At 49.7% G+C, this 17,704-nt stretch overlaps 1 protein-coding gene and 1 non-coding gene across 4 annotated transcripts in view; one reads left to right on the forward strand and one right to left on the reverse strand.

The window, feature by feature from the left end:
- Nucleotides 1-17,704, reverse strand: part of AXL (AXL receptor tyrosine kinase) — a 44,522-nt gene that overhangs the window by 3,727 nt on the left and 23,091 nt on the right. For 2 of the 3 annotated variants that reach the window (XM_033198929.1, XM_033198919.1), the window contains 9 exons: nucleotides 16,294-16,426; nucleotides 15,601-15,692; nucleotides 10,357-10,452; nucleotides 10,146-10,223; nucleotides 5,906-5,998; nucleotides 5,382-5,503; nucleotides 4,637-4,746; nucleotides 1,755-1,914; nucleotides 737-873 (listed from right to left, as the gene is read on the reverse strand). In XM_033198929.1, coding sequence (XP_033054820.1) covers nucleotides 737-873; nucleotides 1,755-1,914; nucleotides 4,637-4,746; nucleotides 5,382-5,503; nucleotides 5,906-5,998; nucleotides 10,146-10,223; nucleotides 10,357-10,452; nucleotides 15,601-15,692; nucleotides 16,294-16,426 — 1,021 coding nt within the window. Of the gene's footprint in view, nucleotides 1-736; nucleotides 874-1,754; nucleotides 1,915-4,636; nucleotides 4,747-5,381; nucleotides 5,504-5,905; nucleotides 5,999-10,145; nucleotides 10,224-10,356; nucleotides 10,453-15,600; nucleotides 15,693-16,293; nucleotides 16,478-17,704 lie in introns of all 3 variants that reach the window. The other variant, XM_033198909.1, reaches the window with a different exon arrangement.
- Nucleotides 16,987-17,059, forward strand: TRNAK-UUU. Its single transcript has one exon. It is a non-coding gene; the product is annotated as a tRNA-Lys (tRNA).

Genomic DNA, 17,704 nt, shown 5'->3' on the forward strand with positions numbered 1-17,704 from the left:
GCTTGCAGTGAGCTGAGATCCGGCCACTGCACTCCAGCCTGGGCAAAAGAGCGAGACTCCGTCTCAAAAAAAAAAAAAAAATGTTAACTGTTATTTTTACTCCTCTCAGCTCTTGGAGTAGACAAGGTGGACTGAGGAGTCTGAAGCCTCAGGCTGTCTCCTTCTGACCCAACCAGCCTTCTCTCTTTACCCTCAAAGTGCTGGCTAAATGTCACGGCCTTCTCCGCATGCTCTAATATTGCAGAGTTTGATAAGCATTCCCTAAAGGATCCTGCAAACATCTCAGAGGAGACATGAGTCTGGAGAAGGTCAATAAAACAAACTGGAGGGTTTTGCAGAGAGTCCTGGGTGTTGAGGAGCAGGTGGGGGAAGCGTGGTGTGCTCAGGAGTCTGGAATGAGAAGTCTCTGGGAGTGCATGTCCCAAAGGCAGGGCCGCCAGGTAAGACTGTGCTGTTGTTCACTACCCAAGGATACCTGGCTTGGAGGGGGAAGCCAGGGGACTGATTCAGCCCGCATTCCAGACACAGACAAAGGAGGAAAGGGTGCCTTTAGCTGATTTGCACCCCACTGGCCAGTGGTGGCCCTACTCAGAGCATTGGTGAGGGGCAAGTGGGTCATTCAGCATTCTCAGGGATTCTGTCTGGGTTATAGAGAGTACTGGACCTGTGAGGGCCATGTGGGAGTAGTCAGGGGTTTGGAATGAATTCTGGGTTGGGGGAACCTAAGGGTCCTCACAGTCCATCCAGACAGTCCGCAGGCTGCTTCAGGCGATTTCCCTGGCGCAGATAGTCATAAATCTCGCTGTTCTCCACGCCTGGATATGGGGTTTGGCCTCTTGTGGCAATCTCCCACATTGTCACCCCAAAGGACCACTGTGAGGGGCAGAGGGGAGGGAATTAGATGGTCTCCTGCACAGAATCACCCGCCCCAATACTCAGGTTCATGGGTACACCCACACTTATGTACACATGTTCACAACCATCTTCTGGGAGCATCACAAGTATTCATAGAAACATAATACTTTAGCTGGGTGCAGTGGCTCATGCCTGTAATCCCAGCACTTTGGGAAGCTGAGGTGGGTGGACCGCCTAAGGTCAGGAGTTTGAGACCAGCCTGGCCAATATAGTGAAACCCCATCTCTACTAAAAATACAAAAATTAGCCAGGCGTGGTGGTGGGCGCCTGTAATCCTAGCTACTCGGGAGACTGTGGCAGGAGAATCGCTTCAACCCGGGAGGCAGAGGTTGCAGGGAGCCGAGACATTCATGCCACTGCACTCCAGCCTGGGTGACAGCATGAGACTCCATGTCAAAAAAAGAAAAATATATATATATATATGTAAAGTACTTGACACAGGTATACACATGAATAAGTAACTTTTGTGGATGCATACACATGCTCATCATCACACGCATATACACACTTCATGGACATGTGCCACTCTGCACACCCTGGCTGTCCACATTCTATGAGTGTGTGCGCATGCACACATAATCACTGCAGCTTCTTCTAACCTAAACTGTCTACACTGCTACCATGCACACGTGGGCCTGTATTTATCTTGGGCATGTATACACCACTGTTCAGAGATGCCCACTATACTCCAAGACATGCCTAGCCCATGTAGACAAGCCCCTGCAAAGGCAATCCCACATGTCCCTGTGACCCTTGCATTCACAGCCGCCCAGGCACAGTGTGTGATGGTCAGGCCATGCCCTCCCATGGTTCCCCACTCTTGGTGGGGATGCACGTACCACATCACTCTTGCTCGTGTAGACACGGTCAGCTAGACTCTCAATGGCAATCCACTTGACTGGCATCTTGGCGATACGTCCCTGGCGGTAGTAGTCCCCATTGTAGATCTTCTTGGAGAGCCCAAAGTCCGCCACACACACGGACATGTTCTCATTCAGCCTGTTTGGATTGGGGAAAGGAACAGGGTCAGGGCATCGGTCACCTCCACCAGGAAGTCTGCCCTGGCTCTCAGACACATCTGCACCTCCTCCCCTCACTGTCCTGGCTGCAGGGTGGGGATATGTCTCCCAAATCTTCACCCCATGCCAGAAGGGAACTGCTTTACTTCTTGTTCACTCTGTCAAATGAGGATGGGACAAAGGGCTTCCTCAGGCCTTCCCAACTTTGGCTCTTTGCTAGATTCTAAGGTCCTTCCTTGGGTTTGATTCCTTGATGAAAAAACATTTTTTTTTCTTGAAGTATACTGTACATACAGAAATGTGCACAAGTCGTAAGTGAGCAGCTCACTGAATTTTCACACACACACACACACACACACCCATGTAACCAGCACCCAAATAAAAAACAGAACGTGGCTGGGCACGGTGGCTCACGCCTGTAATCCCAGCACTTTGGGAAGGCAGGTGGACCACTTGAGGTCAGGAGTTCGAGACCAGCCTGGCCAACATAGTGAAACTCTTGTCTCTACTAAAAGTACAAAAATTAGCCAGGTGTTGTGGTGCACACCTGAAATTCCAGCTACTTGGGAGGCTGAAGCCAGTAGGTGGTTGAACCCAGCAGGTGGAGGTTGCAGTGAACTGAGATCGCGCCACTGCACTCCAGCCTAGGCAACAGAGCAAGTGAGACTCCGTCTCAAAAAAAAAAAAAATGGCCAGGCACAGTGGCTAAAGCCTGTAATTTTAGCACCTTGGGAGGCCAAGGTGGGAGGATCACTTGAGGCTAGGAGTTCAAGACCAGCCTGGAAAACAAAACAAGACCCTGTCTCTACAAAAGAATTTAAAAATTAGGTGGACATGGTGACACATGTCTGTAGTCCCAGCTACTTAGGAGGCTGAGGCAGAAAGATAGCTTGAACCAGTAGTTGGAGGCTACAGTGAGCTATGATCATGCCACTGCACCCCACACTAAAGGACAGAGTAACACTCTGTCAAAACAAAAAAGAAAAGAAAGAAAGGGAACGAAAGAGAAAGAAAGGGAAAGAAAGAGAGGGAGGGAGGGAGGAAGGAAGGAAGGAAGGAGAAAGAAAGGAAGAAAGGAAAGAGAAAGAAAGAGAGACAGAAAGAAAGAAAAGAAAAGAGAAAAGAAAAGAAAAGAAAAGAAAGAAAATCCATGGGACAGGACATTAATACAATGGAATACCATACCACACAGCAAAGAAAAAGAGCAAACTACTCCTACACAGATTCATCTCAAAAACATCACGCTGAGCCATAGAAGCCAGACACAAAGCAGTACAAACTGCATGATCCCATTTGTATGACTTTTCAGAACAGGCGAAACTAGCACTGAGAAGTCAGGATAGGGGGTACCACTTGGCAGCAGTGATTGGGAAGAGGAAGAGGCATGAAGGAGCCTGCTGGGGCTAAGAAATGTTCTTTACCTTGATCTAGTGGTTACATGGGTCTATACCCATAAAAATTCATCGAGCTGAGCTTTCACATATACGATGTGTATATTTTAGTGTATGGAAAATATACATCAATTTTTTTGGAGATGAGGTCTTGCTCTGTTGCCCAGGCAGTAGTGAAGTGATAGCATTATGGCTCACTTCAGCCTCAACCTCCTGGGCTCAAGCAGTCCTCCCACCTCAGCCTCCCAAGTAGCTGGGACCACAGGCATATACCACCATGCCCAGATAATTTATTTTTTGTAGAGGCAGGGTTCACTATGTTGCCCAGGCTGGTCTTGAACTCCTGGGTACAAGTGATCCTCCTGCCTCAGCCTCCCAAAGGGCTGGGATTATAGGTGTGAGCCACTGCACCTGGCTGAGACTAATATTCTAACTCTGTGGTTCCATTCCCTCCACCCTCTACCCTCCCCTTACCCTCTATTCTGGCTTTTGGGGGATTTATTGTTCTTTTTTTCTTTTTTTTTGAGATGGTGTCTAACTGTTGTTACCCAGGCTGGTCTCGAGGCTCAAGCAATCCTCCCACCTCAGCCTTGGGAATGGCTGGGATTACAGGTTACTATTTTCTTTTCTCTTTCTTTCTTTTTTTTTTGAGACAGAGTCTCGCTCTGTCACCCAGGCTGGAGGGCAGTGATGTGATCTCGGCTCATTGCAGCCTCCACCTCCCGGGTTCAAGCAATTCTAGTGTTGGCATTACAGGCACACACCACCACACCTGGCTGAATTTTGTATTTTTAGTAGAGAAGGGGTTTCGCCAAGGCTGGTCTCGAACTCCTGGCCTGAAGTGATCCACCCACTTCGGACTCCCAAAGTGCTGGGATTACAGTGTGAGCCACCGCGCCCTGTCTGGCATGTTTTCTGCTTGTCCATTGGTGGGGAGTTTGGTTTCCTTATACAGTGTGGCTACTTCCAAAGGGCAGCCCCAGGCAAGACACCCAGCATGGAGTGGGACAGAGATGGGCTCACATGTCCCCACTCTCATTGGTCACCTCAGCCCCTTTGCTCACCTCATGCTGTGCACTGAGCCCACCTTCTGGTCTCTTTCCTCTCCACATCCAAATGCTCCTTCCAGATCTCAGTTCAGGACCCACCTCCTCCAGGAAGCCTTCCCAGATGCCCTTACTTACTTTCCTGGTCCTGAGTTCTGACCTGCCCTTAATGGGTGTCTAGCCCGGCTTCCATCCTAAGAAGGAGGGAGGGAGCTCCCTCAGGGAGTGCGGGAGCAGCGTGGGGGTGTCCCTGAAAGGCACTCACATGCAGTTCCTGGCCGCCAGGTCCCGGTGTATGAATCTCTTGGTACTCAGATATTCCATGCCACTGGCGATGTCCGCCATGAACTTCACTAGCATCTGAGTGGGCAGGTACTGGGGAGCCAAGGCAGGTGGGAGGAGAGGTCAACAGAGTCTCTGATGTGATCCCTCCTCCCTCTATCCCTCTGTGCATGCCTAGCTCTGCCAGAATTGGTTTCCCATGGCCCTGACAATTCGACCCAACCCCTCTCCATGGCCTGCAAGGTCCTATAAACTTGCTCCAGCCTTCCTTTCGGATTTGATCGCCTATGTTCTTGCCCTTGACTGACACTCCCCAGACTCCTCTCTGGTCTTCAGACAAACAATGATCATTCCCACCTCCGAGCCTTTGCCTATGCTGTGCGCTCTGTTGGGATCGCTTCCTGCCCAGATCTCCACATATCCCCCCAGCCCCAACTCCTTCACAGTCACCTCCTCAGCAAGATCGTCCACGTCCACCCAAATTCACTGCCTGGCCTCCTTATCATCCATCCTAGTGTATTTCCTTCCTAGCACTGAAACACTTAAATCATCTCGCTTAGGTATTTATTAGCTTGTTTATTGTCTGCTCCTCCCCTGCTGGAAGACATGCTCCAGGAGAGTAAGCTCCTGGTCACCATCGTCTTCCCAGGGTCTGAGCAGCACTGGGAAGCAGTACCTGATAGATACTCAGTTAATATTTATAGACTGGATGACTAAATGCCCCTTACCACTGGCTGGTCCCCAAGCCGGGAATAGAGGAGGAAGCTGTGTAGGTCTCCATGCTTCATGAAAGGTAAGATGACCACAGGTGCTGGAAAGCTCTCTCGTTCAGAACCCTGGAAACAGACACCTGAGCCCCCCAGATAGCCCTGTCACTCCTACTGGGCAGAAGGGGAAGCCAAGCCCCCTCCCAGCCAGCCTCCAGCGTCTCCTTCTCACTCCGCATCCAATCTGGCCACCATATTGTCTGGGGGGTAGTGGCAGTGGCAAGGACCAAGCTGCAGAGAAGCCGTTTCCAGCAGAGTTCCCAGGGACGTTTCCGGAGCCCTCCTGGGGACCTCAGCTATTTCTGGGACTGGTCAGAGGTCACATTCCAAGCTGAGGGAGAGTAGGAGGGGAAGCTTGCTGACCCTGAAGGAGCGGGGAGCAGGAAGCCTGGAAGTTTGATCTTCCCATGGCCAGAAGAAGGGGTCTTCCCTCTGCTATGGCCCCCATGGGGCCTGTAGACCCCTTGAATCTGCCCCTCTCTCACCGATGAGCCTCATGACGTTGGGATGGTCGAATTCCTTCATGCAGACTGCTTCACTCAGGAAATCCTCCAGCTCTGACCTTGTGCAGATGGCAACTTGAGGGAGAGAGAAAGGTGGGTGTGGTGGAGGGGAGGAGAGGGAGGACTCTCCCTCCACCTCCTCTCCATCATCATCATCATCATCATCATCACCACTCATCTTCATCAAACATGATTAGTGCCAGGTGCCGTACTCAGCACTGTATGTGTGTGTGTGTATATATATAGAGAGAGTGTGTGTGTTTTTTTGTTTGTTTGTTTGTTTTGTTTTGTTTTTTGAGATGGAGTCTCACTCTGTCGCCTAGGCTGGAGTGCAGTGGTTCAATCTCAGCTCACTGCAAACTCCGCCTCACGGGATCAAGCAGTTCTCCTGCCTCAGCCTCCCGAGTAGCTGGGACTACAGGTGCATGCTACTACACCTGGCTAATTTTTTGTATTTTTAGTAGAGACAGGGTTTCACTGTGTTAGCCAGGATGGTCTCGATCTCCTGACCTCAAGATCTGTCCACCTCGGCCTCCCAAAGTGCTAGGATTCAGGAGTGAGCCACTGCGATTGGCCAACTTTGTATGTATTAACTCATTTAATCTTCTCAGGTGCTACTATTATCATTCCCATTTTATTGTTTTGTTTTTTGTTTTTTGTTTTTGAGACAGGGTCTTGTGCTGTCACCCAGGATGGATGCGATCACAGCAATCACAGCTCACTGTGGATTCGAACTCCTAGGCTTGCCTTCCTGAGTAGCTGGGACCACAGGCGCGCACCACCATCCCGGATATATATATATATATTATATATATATATATATATATATATTTTTTTTTTTTTTTGAGATGGAGTTTCACCCTTGTCCCCTAGGCTTGAGTGCAGTGGTGCAATCTTGGCTCACTGCAACCTCTGCCTCCCCAGTTCAAGAGATTCTCGTGCCTCAGCCTCCCAAGTAGCTGGGATTACAGGCATGCACCACCACACCCGGCTAATTTTTGTATTTTTAGTAGAGATGGGGTTTTACCATGTTGGCGAGGCTGGTCTCAAACTCCCCACTTCAAGTGATCTGCCTGCCTTGGCCTCCCAAAGTGCTAGGATTTCAGGTGTGAGCCACCGTGCCCAGCCAATTTTTTAAGAGAGGGAGTCTTGCTATGTTGTCCAGGCTGGTCTCAAACTCTTAGCCTCAAGTGATCCTTCCACCTCAGCCTCCCAAAGCACTGGGATTACAGGCATGAGCCACTGTGCCTGGCCTATCTCTAAAGATTAAGAAAGCAAGGCACAAAAAGGTTACAGAGTCTGCCTAAGGGAACGAACACACGGCTTGGAGGTGGAAGAGGCAGATCTCAAACCTGGGCAGTCTGGCTCCAGGGTCCACCTGTTCACAACCACCCAGGTTGCTTCCTAGCACTTCCCTACCTGCCCTGGGGACCCATACAAGTATCATCCCATTTAACAGTTCAGGACACTGTGGCTCACAGAGGCAAAATGACTTGCCCAAGGTTGCACCGCTGGGATTCAGACCCAGGCCAAGACTATAACCAGTGAGAGGTTGTGTGGGGAGGATCGCTTGAGCCTCAGAGGTTGAGACTATAGTGAGCTGTGATCCTGCCACAGCACTCCAACCGGGGCGACGAGCAAGACTCTGTCTCAGAAAACAAAAAACGTAGACCAGGTGCGGTAGCTCATACCTGTAACCCCAACACTTTGGGATGCTGAGGCGGGTGGATCACGAGGTCAAGAGATCGAGACCATCCTGGCCAATGTGGTGAAACCCCATCTCTACTAAAAATACAAAAATTAGCTGGGTGTGGTGGCGCGCACCTGTAATCCCAGCTACTTGGGAGGCTGAGGCAGGAGAATGGCTTGAACCCGGGAGGCGGAGGTTGCAGTGAGTCGAGATCATGCCACTGCACTACGGCCTGGTGACAGAGACTCTGTCTTAAAAAACAAAAACGAAAAAACAAAAAACGTAAACCTGAGGCTGGGTGCAGTGGCTCATGGTTGTAATCCCAGCACTTTGGGAGGCCGAGGCAGGCAGATCACCTGAGGTCAGGAGTTCGAGACCAGCCTGGCCAACACAGTGAAACCCTGTCTTTACTAAAAATACAAAAATTAGCTAGGCGTGGTGGCGTGCGCCTGTAATCCAACTAGTTGGGAGGCTGAGGCAGAAGAATCGCTTGAACTCAGGAGGGGGAGGTTGCAGTGAGCCGAGATCACGCCACTGCACTCCAGCCTGGACAGCAGAGTGAGATTCCTCCTCAAAACAAAACAAAGCAAAACAAACAAACAAACAAAAATAACCTGGTACACAGGAGGTGCTCAATAATTAATGAATGAGTGGGTAATGACTTCATAACCCAAGCTTTTAAGCCCTGTAATTCAGAAAAGATCATTCTCTACTCACCACCAGCCCCAATCTGAACCCCCTGTGCTTCTCCTTCCCTGTGTGTGAAGAACTTAGCCCTGGACTTCCTCTGCTATGTAACCCTGAAATGGCTCCTGCCCTCTCTGATGATGTAAATAATACAGTCCTAGTCCACATTAACAAGCATGTCCTACTTGCCACCCTCAGCATGAAGTGCTTTGCCTCACAGCTTTGGAAGGTGGGGACATTAGGGTCCTTTTTTCCAGATGGCAGGTGGGAGATTCAGAGAGGGAAAGTCATTTGCCTGAGATCGCATGGCTGGTAAATGATTCAGCCAGGTATTCTTCATTCTAGAGCTTCTCCTGCTCCGCTATGTATCACAGTGGGCCAGCCCCTGAAAACTACATTTCCCTGGCTCTCTTTCCTAGTGGTTTCCTCTTGGGATTTGCCAATGGGAGGTAGGCCCTGATGGGGCCTACTGGCAGGTAGCGGGGAGGAAGGGAGAAGTCAGGGTATTTCACCCTCTCTCTGCTTCTGGTATTCCCTTGGTGGTGGTTGTGTCTCCCGTGTGTGCATGTGTGTGTTTCAATTTTTTTTTCCAGACGGAGTCTTGCTCTGTCGCCCAGGCTGGAGTGCAGTGGTGCAATCTCGGCTCACTGCAAGCTCTGTCTCCAGGGTTCAAGCGATTCTCCTGCCTCAGCCTCCCCAGTAGCTAAGATGACAGGCGTCCGCCACCACGCCTGGCTAATTTCTGTATTTTTAGTAGAGGTGGGGTTTCACTATGTAGCTCAGGCCAGCCTCGAACTCCTGACCTCAGATGATCCACCCGCCTCGGCCTCCCAAAGTGCTTAGATTACAGACTTGAGCCACCATGCCCAGCCATGTGTGTTTTATTTTTTTAAGACAAAGTCTCGGCCGGGCGCGGTGGCTCAAGCCTGTAATCCCAGCACTTTGGGAGGCCGAGGCGGGCGGATCACGAGGTCAGGAGATCGAGACCATCCTGGCTAATATGGTGAAACCCCGTCTCCATTGAAAAATACAAAAACTAGCCGGGCGAGGTGGCGGGCGCCTGTACTCTCAGCTACTCGGGAGGCTGAGGCAGGAGAATGGCATGAACCCGGGAGGCGGAGCTTGCAGTGAGCTGAAATCCGGCCACTGCACTCTAGCTTGGGCGACAGAGCCAGACTCCGTCTCAAAAAAAAAAAAAAAGACAAAGTCTCACTCTGTCACCCAGATTGGAGTGCAGTGGCATGATCATAGCTCACTGCAACCTCTGCCTCCCAGACTCAAGCGATTCTCCCACCTAAGCCTCCGAAGTAGCTAGGACTACAGGCATGTGCCACCATACCCAGCTAATTTGTTGTTATTGTTATTTATTTATTTTTTTTCATAGAGATGTGGTTTCACCATATTGCCCAGGTTGGTCTCGAACTCCTGGACTCAAGCGATCTGCTGCCTCGGCCTCCCAAAGTGTTCTTCTGGGTTTTTAGCTCCCACAGAGCAACCTCTAACTTTGTGATACCAGCTCCTGCCTGGTGTCCCTAGCTGTGGATTCTGGTAACACCACTTGCTCCCTCTGTCCTTCGGGCCTAGGGGTGGAAGTGACTTCCTGCTGCTGCTCCTCTCTGGTTTCCCTCCCTGCCCCAGATGTTCCTTCAGCCCATTTCCCACCTTTATACTAATCTCCCCGTATTCAATTCCTTCTGTTGAAGTACCCGGCAGGGGCTCCATTGCCTATCTGGAAACACCAGAAGTTCTAGGCTGTGGTTAACTTGCTGTTAACTTTTCTGCTCTCTTCTTTCTCAGGGACATAGGGAAGGGGCTGGGGGTCCCGCACATGTGCATATAACTCACTCTTCATCGTCTTCACAGCCACCTTGAGGATGGAGTCGTCCTGGTTGAGCTGGCCTTCCATCACGGCTCCAAACTCTCCTGTGGGGGGCCAGAGGGAGACACTGACCTCAGATGGCCCGTGGGGACTGTATTTCCTATAGTTGGGTGGGAGTGTGGAAGTGCAGGATCTCAGAAGTTCAGAAGGATGTGTGTATGCTGCAGGGGGACTCACCTTCTCCCAGAGTCTTCCCCAGGGCCACCTTGTGCCGGTCCACCATCACATCCCGCAGCTTCTCCTTCAGCTCTTCACTGATGCCTAGGCTGTTCACTGCATGCAAGGTTGGGGTGGACAGAGCCATGGGGCAGGGCTGACATTCAGGTGACATTCACCCACCAGTAGGGATAGACCCATTATTGAAACACTGATATACTTCTGCACTGATTCAAAAATAACTACTGCCCTCAGCACCCACCACTTCCACCCCAGCTCCTCCTCTGGACCCCCTGAACCTTCTCTCAAAGGGAACTAAAGGTGTAAAGCCTGGCCACACTCTTGCTCCAGTGGGCACCCTGATGGGTCAGTGCCCTGCTGTACCAGTTGTTAAAAATATTTTTTTTGCCGGGCACAGTGGCTTACGCCTATAATCCCAGCACTTTGGGAGGCAGAGGCAGGTGGATCACTTGAGTCCAGGAGTTCAAGACCAGCCTGGGCAACATGGCAAATCCCTGTCTCTACAAAAAAATACAAAAATTAGCCATGTGTGGTGGTACATGCCTGTAGTCCCAGCTACTGGGGAGGCTGAGGCAGGAAAATTGCTTGAACCCAGGACACAGAGGTTGCAGTGAGCTGAGATCACACCACTTCACTCCAGCCTGGGTGACAGAGCAAGACTCTGTCTCAAAAATAAAATAAAATAAAAATATTTATTTTGCCAGATGCAGTGGCTCATGCCTGTAATCCCAGCACTTTGGGAAGCTGAGGCCAGTGGATCTTGAGTCCAGGATTTTAAGACCAGTCTGGGCAACATGGCGACTCCCCATCTGTAGAAAAAATACAAAAGCTAGTCATGTGTGGTGGCACATGCCTGTAGTCCTAGCTACTCAGGAGGCTGAGGTTGGAGGATCACTTGAGCCCAGAGGTGGAGGTTGCAGTGAGCTGAGCTCATGCCACTGCACCCCAACCTGGGTGACAGAGCAAGACCCCATCTCAAATGACACACACACACACACACACACACAAATATTTCTTGCTATTGAAGTATAACCTGCACAAATTGTAAGTAAGCAACTCCGTGGATTTTCTTTTCTTTTTTTTTTTAGATGGAGTTTCGTTCCTGTTGCCCAGGCTGGAGTGCAATGGCGCAATCTCGGCTCACCGCAACCTCCACCTCCCAGGTTCAAGCAATTCTCCTGCCTCAGCGTCCCGAGTAGCTGGGATTACAGGCATGTGCCACCACACCTGGCTAATTTTGTATTTTTAGTAGACAGAGAGTTTCTCCATGTTGGTCAGGCTGGTCTGGAACTCCCGAACTCAGGTGACCTGCCCATCTTGGCCTCCCAAAGTGCTGGGATTACAGACGTGAGCCACCACGCCCGGCCAACTCAGTGGATTTTCACAAATCAAACACAAATGTGTAACTAGTACTCAGGACAAGAACAGAACATGACCTGCCCTCCTTGGGGTAGCCACTTTCTTGATTTCTGTTACAATAGATTAGTTTTGAAATGTTATAAAAATGGAATCACATAGTATATTCTCTCTCGTGTCTGGCTTCTTTCACTCAACATGACGTCGATGAAATAGTTATAATCTAGTTATTGTTGGGTGTAATTGCAATTTATCCATTTTCATTGTTATATGATCATTCTCAAACAAATTGACATCAGGACACCTTTACATTGTTAGAATTATTGAGGGCTAGAAAGAGCTTTTGTTTATGTGAGTTACATATATATATGTGTGTGTGTATATATATATCTCTCAATATTTCTGTATTCAAAAATAAAACTAGCTGGGCACAGTGGTTCATGCTTGTAATCCTAGCAATTTGGGAGGCCAAGGAAGGAGGACCACTTGAGGCCAGGAGTTGGAGATCAGCATGGGCAACATAGCCAGACCCCATCTCTAAAAAAAAGAAAAATTTTTTTTAGAAACAGAGTCTCACTCTGTCACCTAGGCTAGAGTACAGTGGCACAATCTCAGCTCACTGCAACCTCTACCTCCTGGGTTCAAGTGATTCCTCTGCCTCACCCTCCCAAGCAGCTGGGATTACAGGTGTGTGCCACCACACCCGGCAAATTTTTTTTTTTTTTTTTTTTAATGTAGAGATGGGGTTTTGCCATGTTGCCCACGCTGGTTTCAAACTCCTGGGCCTGAAAAGAAAACCTATGGGGTTTATTTAATTTTTTTTTTTTTTTGAGAGAGAGTCTCACTCTGTTCTCCAGGCTGGAGTGCAGTGGTGCGATCTCAGCTCACTGCAACCTCCGCCTCCTGGGTTCAAGCGATTCTCTTTCCTCAGCCTCCCGAGTAGCTAGGATTATAGGCACCACCACCACACCCAGCTAATTTTTGTATTTTAGTAGAAATGGGGTTTTACCATGTTGTCCAGGCTGGTCTCAAACTCCTGACCTCAAGCAATCTGCCCGCCTTGGCCTCCCAAAGTGGTGGAATTACAGGCGTGTGCCACCGCGCCCAGCCTGATAGATTTTTAAAACAAGAATATACAAGGTCCATCAGCTGTCAGAGTGATGGATGACATCATCCCACATCAGGGAGCCTCTGGAAAACTGCACTGAATGCTCGTGAGAGAATGAGAAAGCAGAAGAGCAAATAATGTCTTGGTAATAGTATGAAAATAGATTTGACCTTATGGGCCCCCTGCAAAGGTCTCGGGGACCACAGGGGACCAGGCTCACACCCTGAGAATGGCTGCTGTATGTTACTCAGTTAAATCACTGGAACATCGTTGCTTCTTCCCTCTCTTCTTAAGTAAATGTCTTTCCCAGCCCTTTCCAAACATCCCCCTGGGGCCCTGGCGGCTTTCTCGTTGTGTGCTAGGAAGAGACCTAGCTCTTCCATTTTCTTTCTGAATTTCTGTTTCCCTAACTGAAAGATGAGCTCCTTTTTTTTTTTTTTTTTGAGACAGAGCCTTGCTCTATCACCCAGGCTGGAGTGCAGTGGCCCGATCTCGGCTCACTGCAACCTCTGCCTCCCAGGTTCAAGCAATTCTCCTGCCTCAGCCTCCCAAGCAGCTGAGACTACAGGCGTGCACCACCACACCTGGCTAATTTTCGATGGGGTTTCACCATGTTGGTCAGACTGATCTTGAACTCCTGACCCTGTGATCTGTCCGCCTCAGCAAAAGTGCTGGGATTACAGGCGTGAGCCACCGTGCCTGGCCTGAGATTCTTTTTTTTTTTTTTTCTGAGACAGAGTCTCTCTCTATCGCCCAGGCTGGAGTGCAGTGGCACCATCTCGGCTCACTGCAACCTCCACCTTCTGGATTCAAGTGATTCTTCTGCCTCAGCCTCCCAAGTAGCTGGGATTACAGATGTGCACCACCACGTCTGGCTAATTTTTGTATTTTTAGTAGAGACAGGGTCTTGCCATGCTGGCCAGGCTGGTCTCGAACTCCTGACCTCAAGTGCCTGCCCGCCTAGACCTACCAAAATGCTGGGATTACAGGCGTGAGCCACTGCGCCTGGCCGAAAGAAGAGATTTGACTGGGCCTCTGAGATCCCCTCCTTAGCTGAGACCTTCCATGACTTTCCAGTCTTCTAATGGAGAGTCTATAGTTCTAAGATTTTATTATTTCAAAAATATAAGGGTATAGAGTATATGCATATAACTTTTCAGGCCAAGATCGATTCTATCTCTCTACCAATCTATAATTCCAAGAGGTAGTAGAGTGTGGCAGTTAAGAGTATAGACTTCAGGCTGGGCGCGGTGGCTCACGCCTGTAATCCCAGCACTTTGGGAGGCCGAGGCGGGTGGATCATGGGGTCAGGAGTTCAAGACCAGCCTGGCAAATATGGTGAAACCCTGTCTCTACTAAAAGTACAAAAATTAGCCAGGCGTTTTGGCGTGCGCCTATAGTCGAGGCTACTCGGGAGGCTGAGGCAGGAGAGTCACTTGAATCCAGGAGGCGGAGGTTGCAGTGAGCCGAGATCATGCCACTGTACTCCAGCCTAGGTGACAGAACAAGATTCTGTCTAAAAAAAAAAAAGTATAGACTTCAGAGCAAAAGTGCCTGGGTTCAAATCCCAGCTATCCAATTTACAAGCTGTGTGGCCTTGGGCAAGTGACTTAACCACTCTACTCCGCAGCTGCCTCATCTGTGAAGTGAAGGTGATAAGAAACCCACCTCCACCTAGGCACGGTGGCTCACGCCTCTTCTCCCAGCACTTTGGGAGGCCAAGGCAGGTTGATCACTTGAGACCAGGAATTCCAAGAACAGCCTGCCCAACAAAGACAGGGTTAGTAAAACCCCATCTTTACTAAAAATGCAAAAATTAGCCAGGCGTGGTGCCATGCGCCTGTAATCCCAGCTACTTGGGAGGCTGAGGCATGAGAATTGCTTGAACCCAGGAGGTGAAGGTTGCAGTGAGCTGAGATTGAGATTGTGTCACTGTGCTCCAGCCTGGGTGACAGAGCGAGACTCTGTCTCAAAAAAAAAAAAAAAAGAAAAAGAAAAAGAAAAAGAAAAAAGAAACCCGTGTCCTTGGGTTGCTCTGAGGGTTAAATGATACGTGTAGAATGCTTAGAATGGAGCCTGCCACGTAGGTAGTGCTAGGGTTGCCTGTGATTATTATCACATCATCACCATCTAATCTCAACATATTTCATCATCATCATTTTCTTCTTGATTGTCATTATCTTCATCATTATCATCATCATTACATCTTCTAAGATCCAATGGCTCTGAGGTTTGGTGTTTCTTTTCTTTCATTCATTTTTTTTCTTTCTTGAGACAGGGTCTTGCTCTGTCACCCAGGCTGGAGTGCAGTGGTGTGATCACTGCTTACTGCAGCCTTAACCTCCCTGGGCTCAGGTGATCCTCCTACCTCAGCCTCCCAAGTATCTGGGACTATAAGGGAATGCCACCATACCTGGCTAATTTTTTTTTTTTTTTTTTTTTTTTTGTAGAGACAGGGTTTCGCCATGCTGCCCAGGCTGGTCTCAAACTCCTGGGCTCAAGTGATCCCCCCACCTCAGCCCCGCAAAGTGCTAGGATTACAGGCATGAGCCACCACACCTAGCCTTGGTGTTTCTAAGATTTACTGTGTCTAAGATTCTATTCCTTGAAAGTTCTTTGTGGTTCCACAAATCTGTTATTTCTAGGGTCTGTGATTCTGACATGCTAGTATCCCAAGGCCTTCAGAAACTTTTGGCTGACACATCTATAGAAGCCCAGTGGTCAGATTCTCTATAGCCTTTAGCTCCAGGCCAGGGCAGTGGGGCATAGGGTTCACTTACAGGTAGCTTCAGTGGTCCGGCGACTGTAGGACTTGCGCACGCGGTACCTGACTACCAGTTCACCTCTTTCCACTGTTGGCTCGAACACTTCTCTGGGGGGGGGGGGGGGAGTAGGTGAGGGCAGGGAAAAACCATGTGGAACCCCCTCCTCAACCAGCAGTTGAGCAAGTACCATCTCAGCCTCAAGCCCTGCCTGCCCTCTCTGCTAGCATTTGCTGAGCATGTCTTGGACAGCTACCTTCTGCCTTCCATTCACTCCACACAGCCCCTTGCCCTCATTCTTTTTTTGGAAACAGGGTCTCACTCTGTCACCCAGGCTGGAGCGCAGTGGTACGATCTCAGCTCACTGTAGCCTCCATCTCCCGGGTTCAAGTGATTTCTGTGCCTCAGCCTCCCAAGTAGCTGGGACCACAGGCATGTGCCACCACATCTCGCTAATTTTTGTATTTTTTAGTAGAGACAGGATTTCGCCATGTTGGCCAGGCTGGTCTCAAACTCCTGACCTCAAGTGATCCACCCGCTTCAGCCTCCCAAAGTGCTGGGATTACAGGTGTGAGCCACCACGCTTGGCTTCCGTTGCCCTCATTCCAATTCTTGGTCATCACTCCTCCTGCACCAGCCTCCTCGCTGGCCTCCCTGCCTCCAGCCTCTCCATCCCAGGCCACACAGCCTCCCTATGTGGTTCCAACTTACCCATAACGGGTCTCCTTCTTTCGCCGGTGGACAAGGAAGAGAGCCAAGATGAGGACACAGGCAGCGGCCACGACTGCTCCTAGCAGTACATACCACCAAGGCCACGAGAAGGCAGGAGCTGAAGGTTCCTTCACTATCGGGGGTACGAGGAACAGGTCATGGATGAGGCCTTGGATCCAGCTCTCTGGGACCCAAAGGGGTGATGTTGGAGGGAGGCAGAAGGCCTCGGTAAAGATGTGCACATACTTGATGAGGTGTGTGATGAATGCATTCACATATCGGAATAGGCTGGGCTGGACAGGGTATGCAATGGATGTGATACAAGTGCATGTTAAGGCAGGAGTGTGTGAAAGTTGTAGGATGGGTGAGTTAAGAGTGGGATGGAGGCCAGGTGCAGTGGCTCACGCCTGTTATCCCAACACTTTGGGAGGCCAAGGCGGGCGGGTTACTTGAGGCAGGGAGTTCAAGACCAGCCTAGCAGACATGGTGAAACCCTGTCTCTACTTAAAAGATATATATATATACAAAAATTAGCTGGGGTGGTGGTGCACACCTGTAATCCCAGCTACTTGGAAACTGAGGCAGGAGAATCGCTTGAATCTGGGAGGCAGAGGTTGCAGTGAGCCGAGATCGCGCCACTGCACTCCAGCCTGGGTGACAGAGCGAGACTCCATCCCAAAAAAAAAAAAGAGTGCCAGTATAGCTCAGTTGGTAGAGCATCAGACTTTTAACCTGGTGGTCCAGGGTTCAAGTCCCTGTTTGGGTGTTTGTAGTTTTCCTTACTTTAAGCTACCAAATATTACCCCATCAAGATCCAAAAAAACAGAAGAGTGGAATGAATATTTGAAGAGTGTGCATTGAGTGTGGAATGGGACAGAGAGATGTGTGGAACGGGTTATGAGTGTGCTAGGAGGGCTAGATGAACATGAGATGGGTGTGGAGAAATCTCAAGTAGCATAGGTTAGTGTGAGAAATGTGATGATTGTGCAATGAGGGTGGACTAGAGTGTAGATAAACAGGTGAGTGGGGAAGGAGATCCTTGCAGTGTAGGACGGTGCATGAAGCGTGTGCACGGAGGGCGAGGCTGGTGAATGAAGGACTAAGGAATATCTTTTGAGGAGAATGCAATGACTACAAAAGGATTTTCTTTCTCTTTTTTTTCCTGTTGTTTGTTTGTTTTTTTCTGAGACAGGGTCTCATTTTTTCACCCAGGCTGGAGTGCAGTGGCCAGATCTCAGCTCATTGCAACCTCTGCCTCCCAGTTTCAAGCAAATCTCCTGCCTCAGCTTCCAAGTAGCTGGGATTACAGGTGTGCACCACCATGCTTGGCTAATTTTTGTATTATTTTTTTGGTAGAGACAGGATTTCACCATGTCTCCTGAGTAGCTGGGACTGCAGGTCTGTGCCACTT

Source organism: Trachypithecus francoisi, unplaced genomic scaffold, assembly GCF_009764315.1.
Source record: "Trachypithecus francoisi isolate TF-2019V2 unplaced genomic scaffold, Tfra_2.0 Contig01705, whole genome shotgun sequence".
NCBI lineage: Eukaryota > Metazoa > Chordata > Mammalia > Primates > Cercopithecidae > Trachypithecus > Trachypithecus francoisi.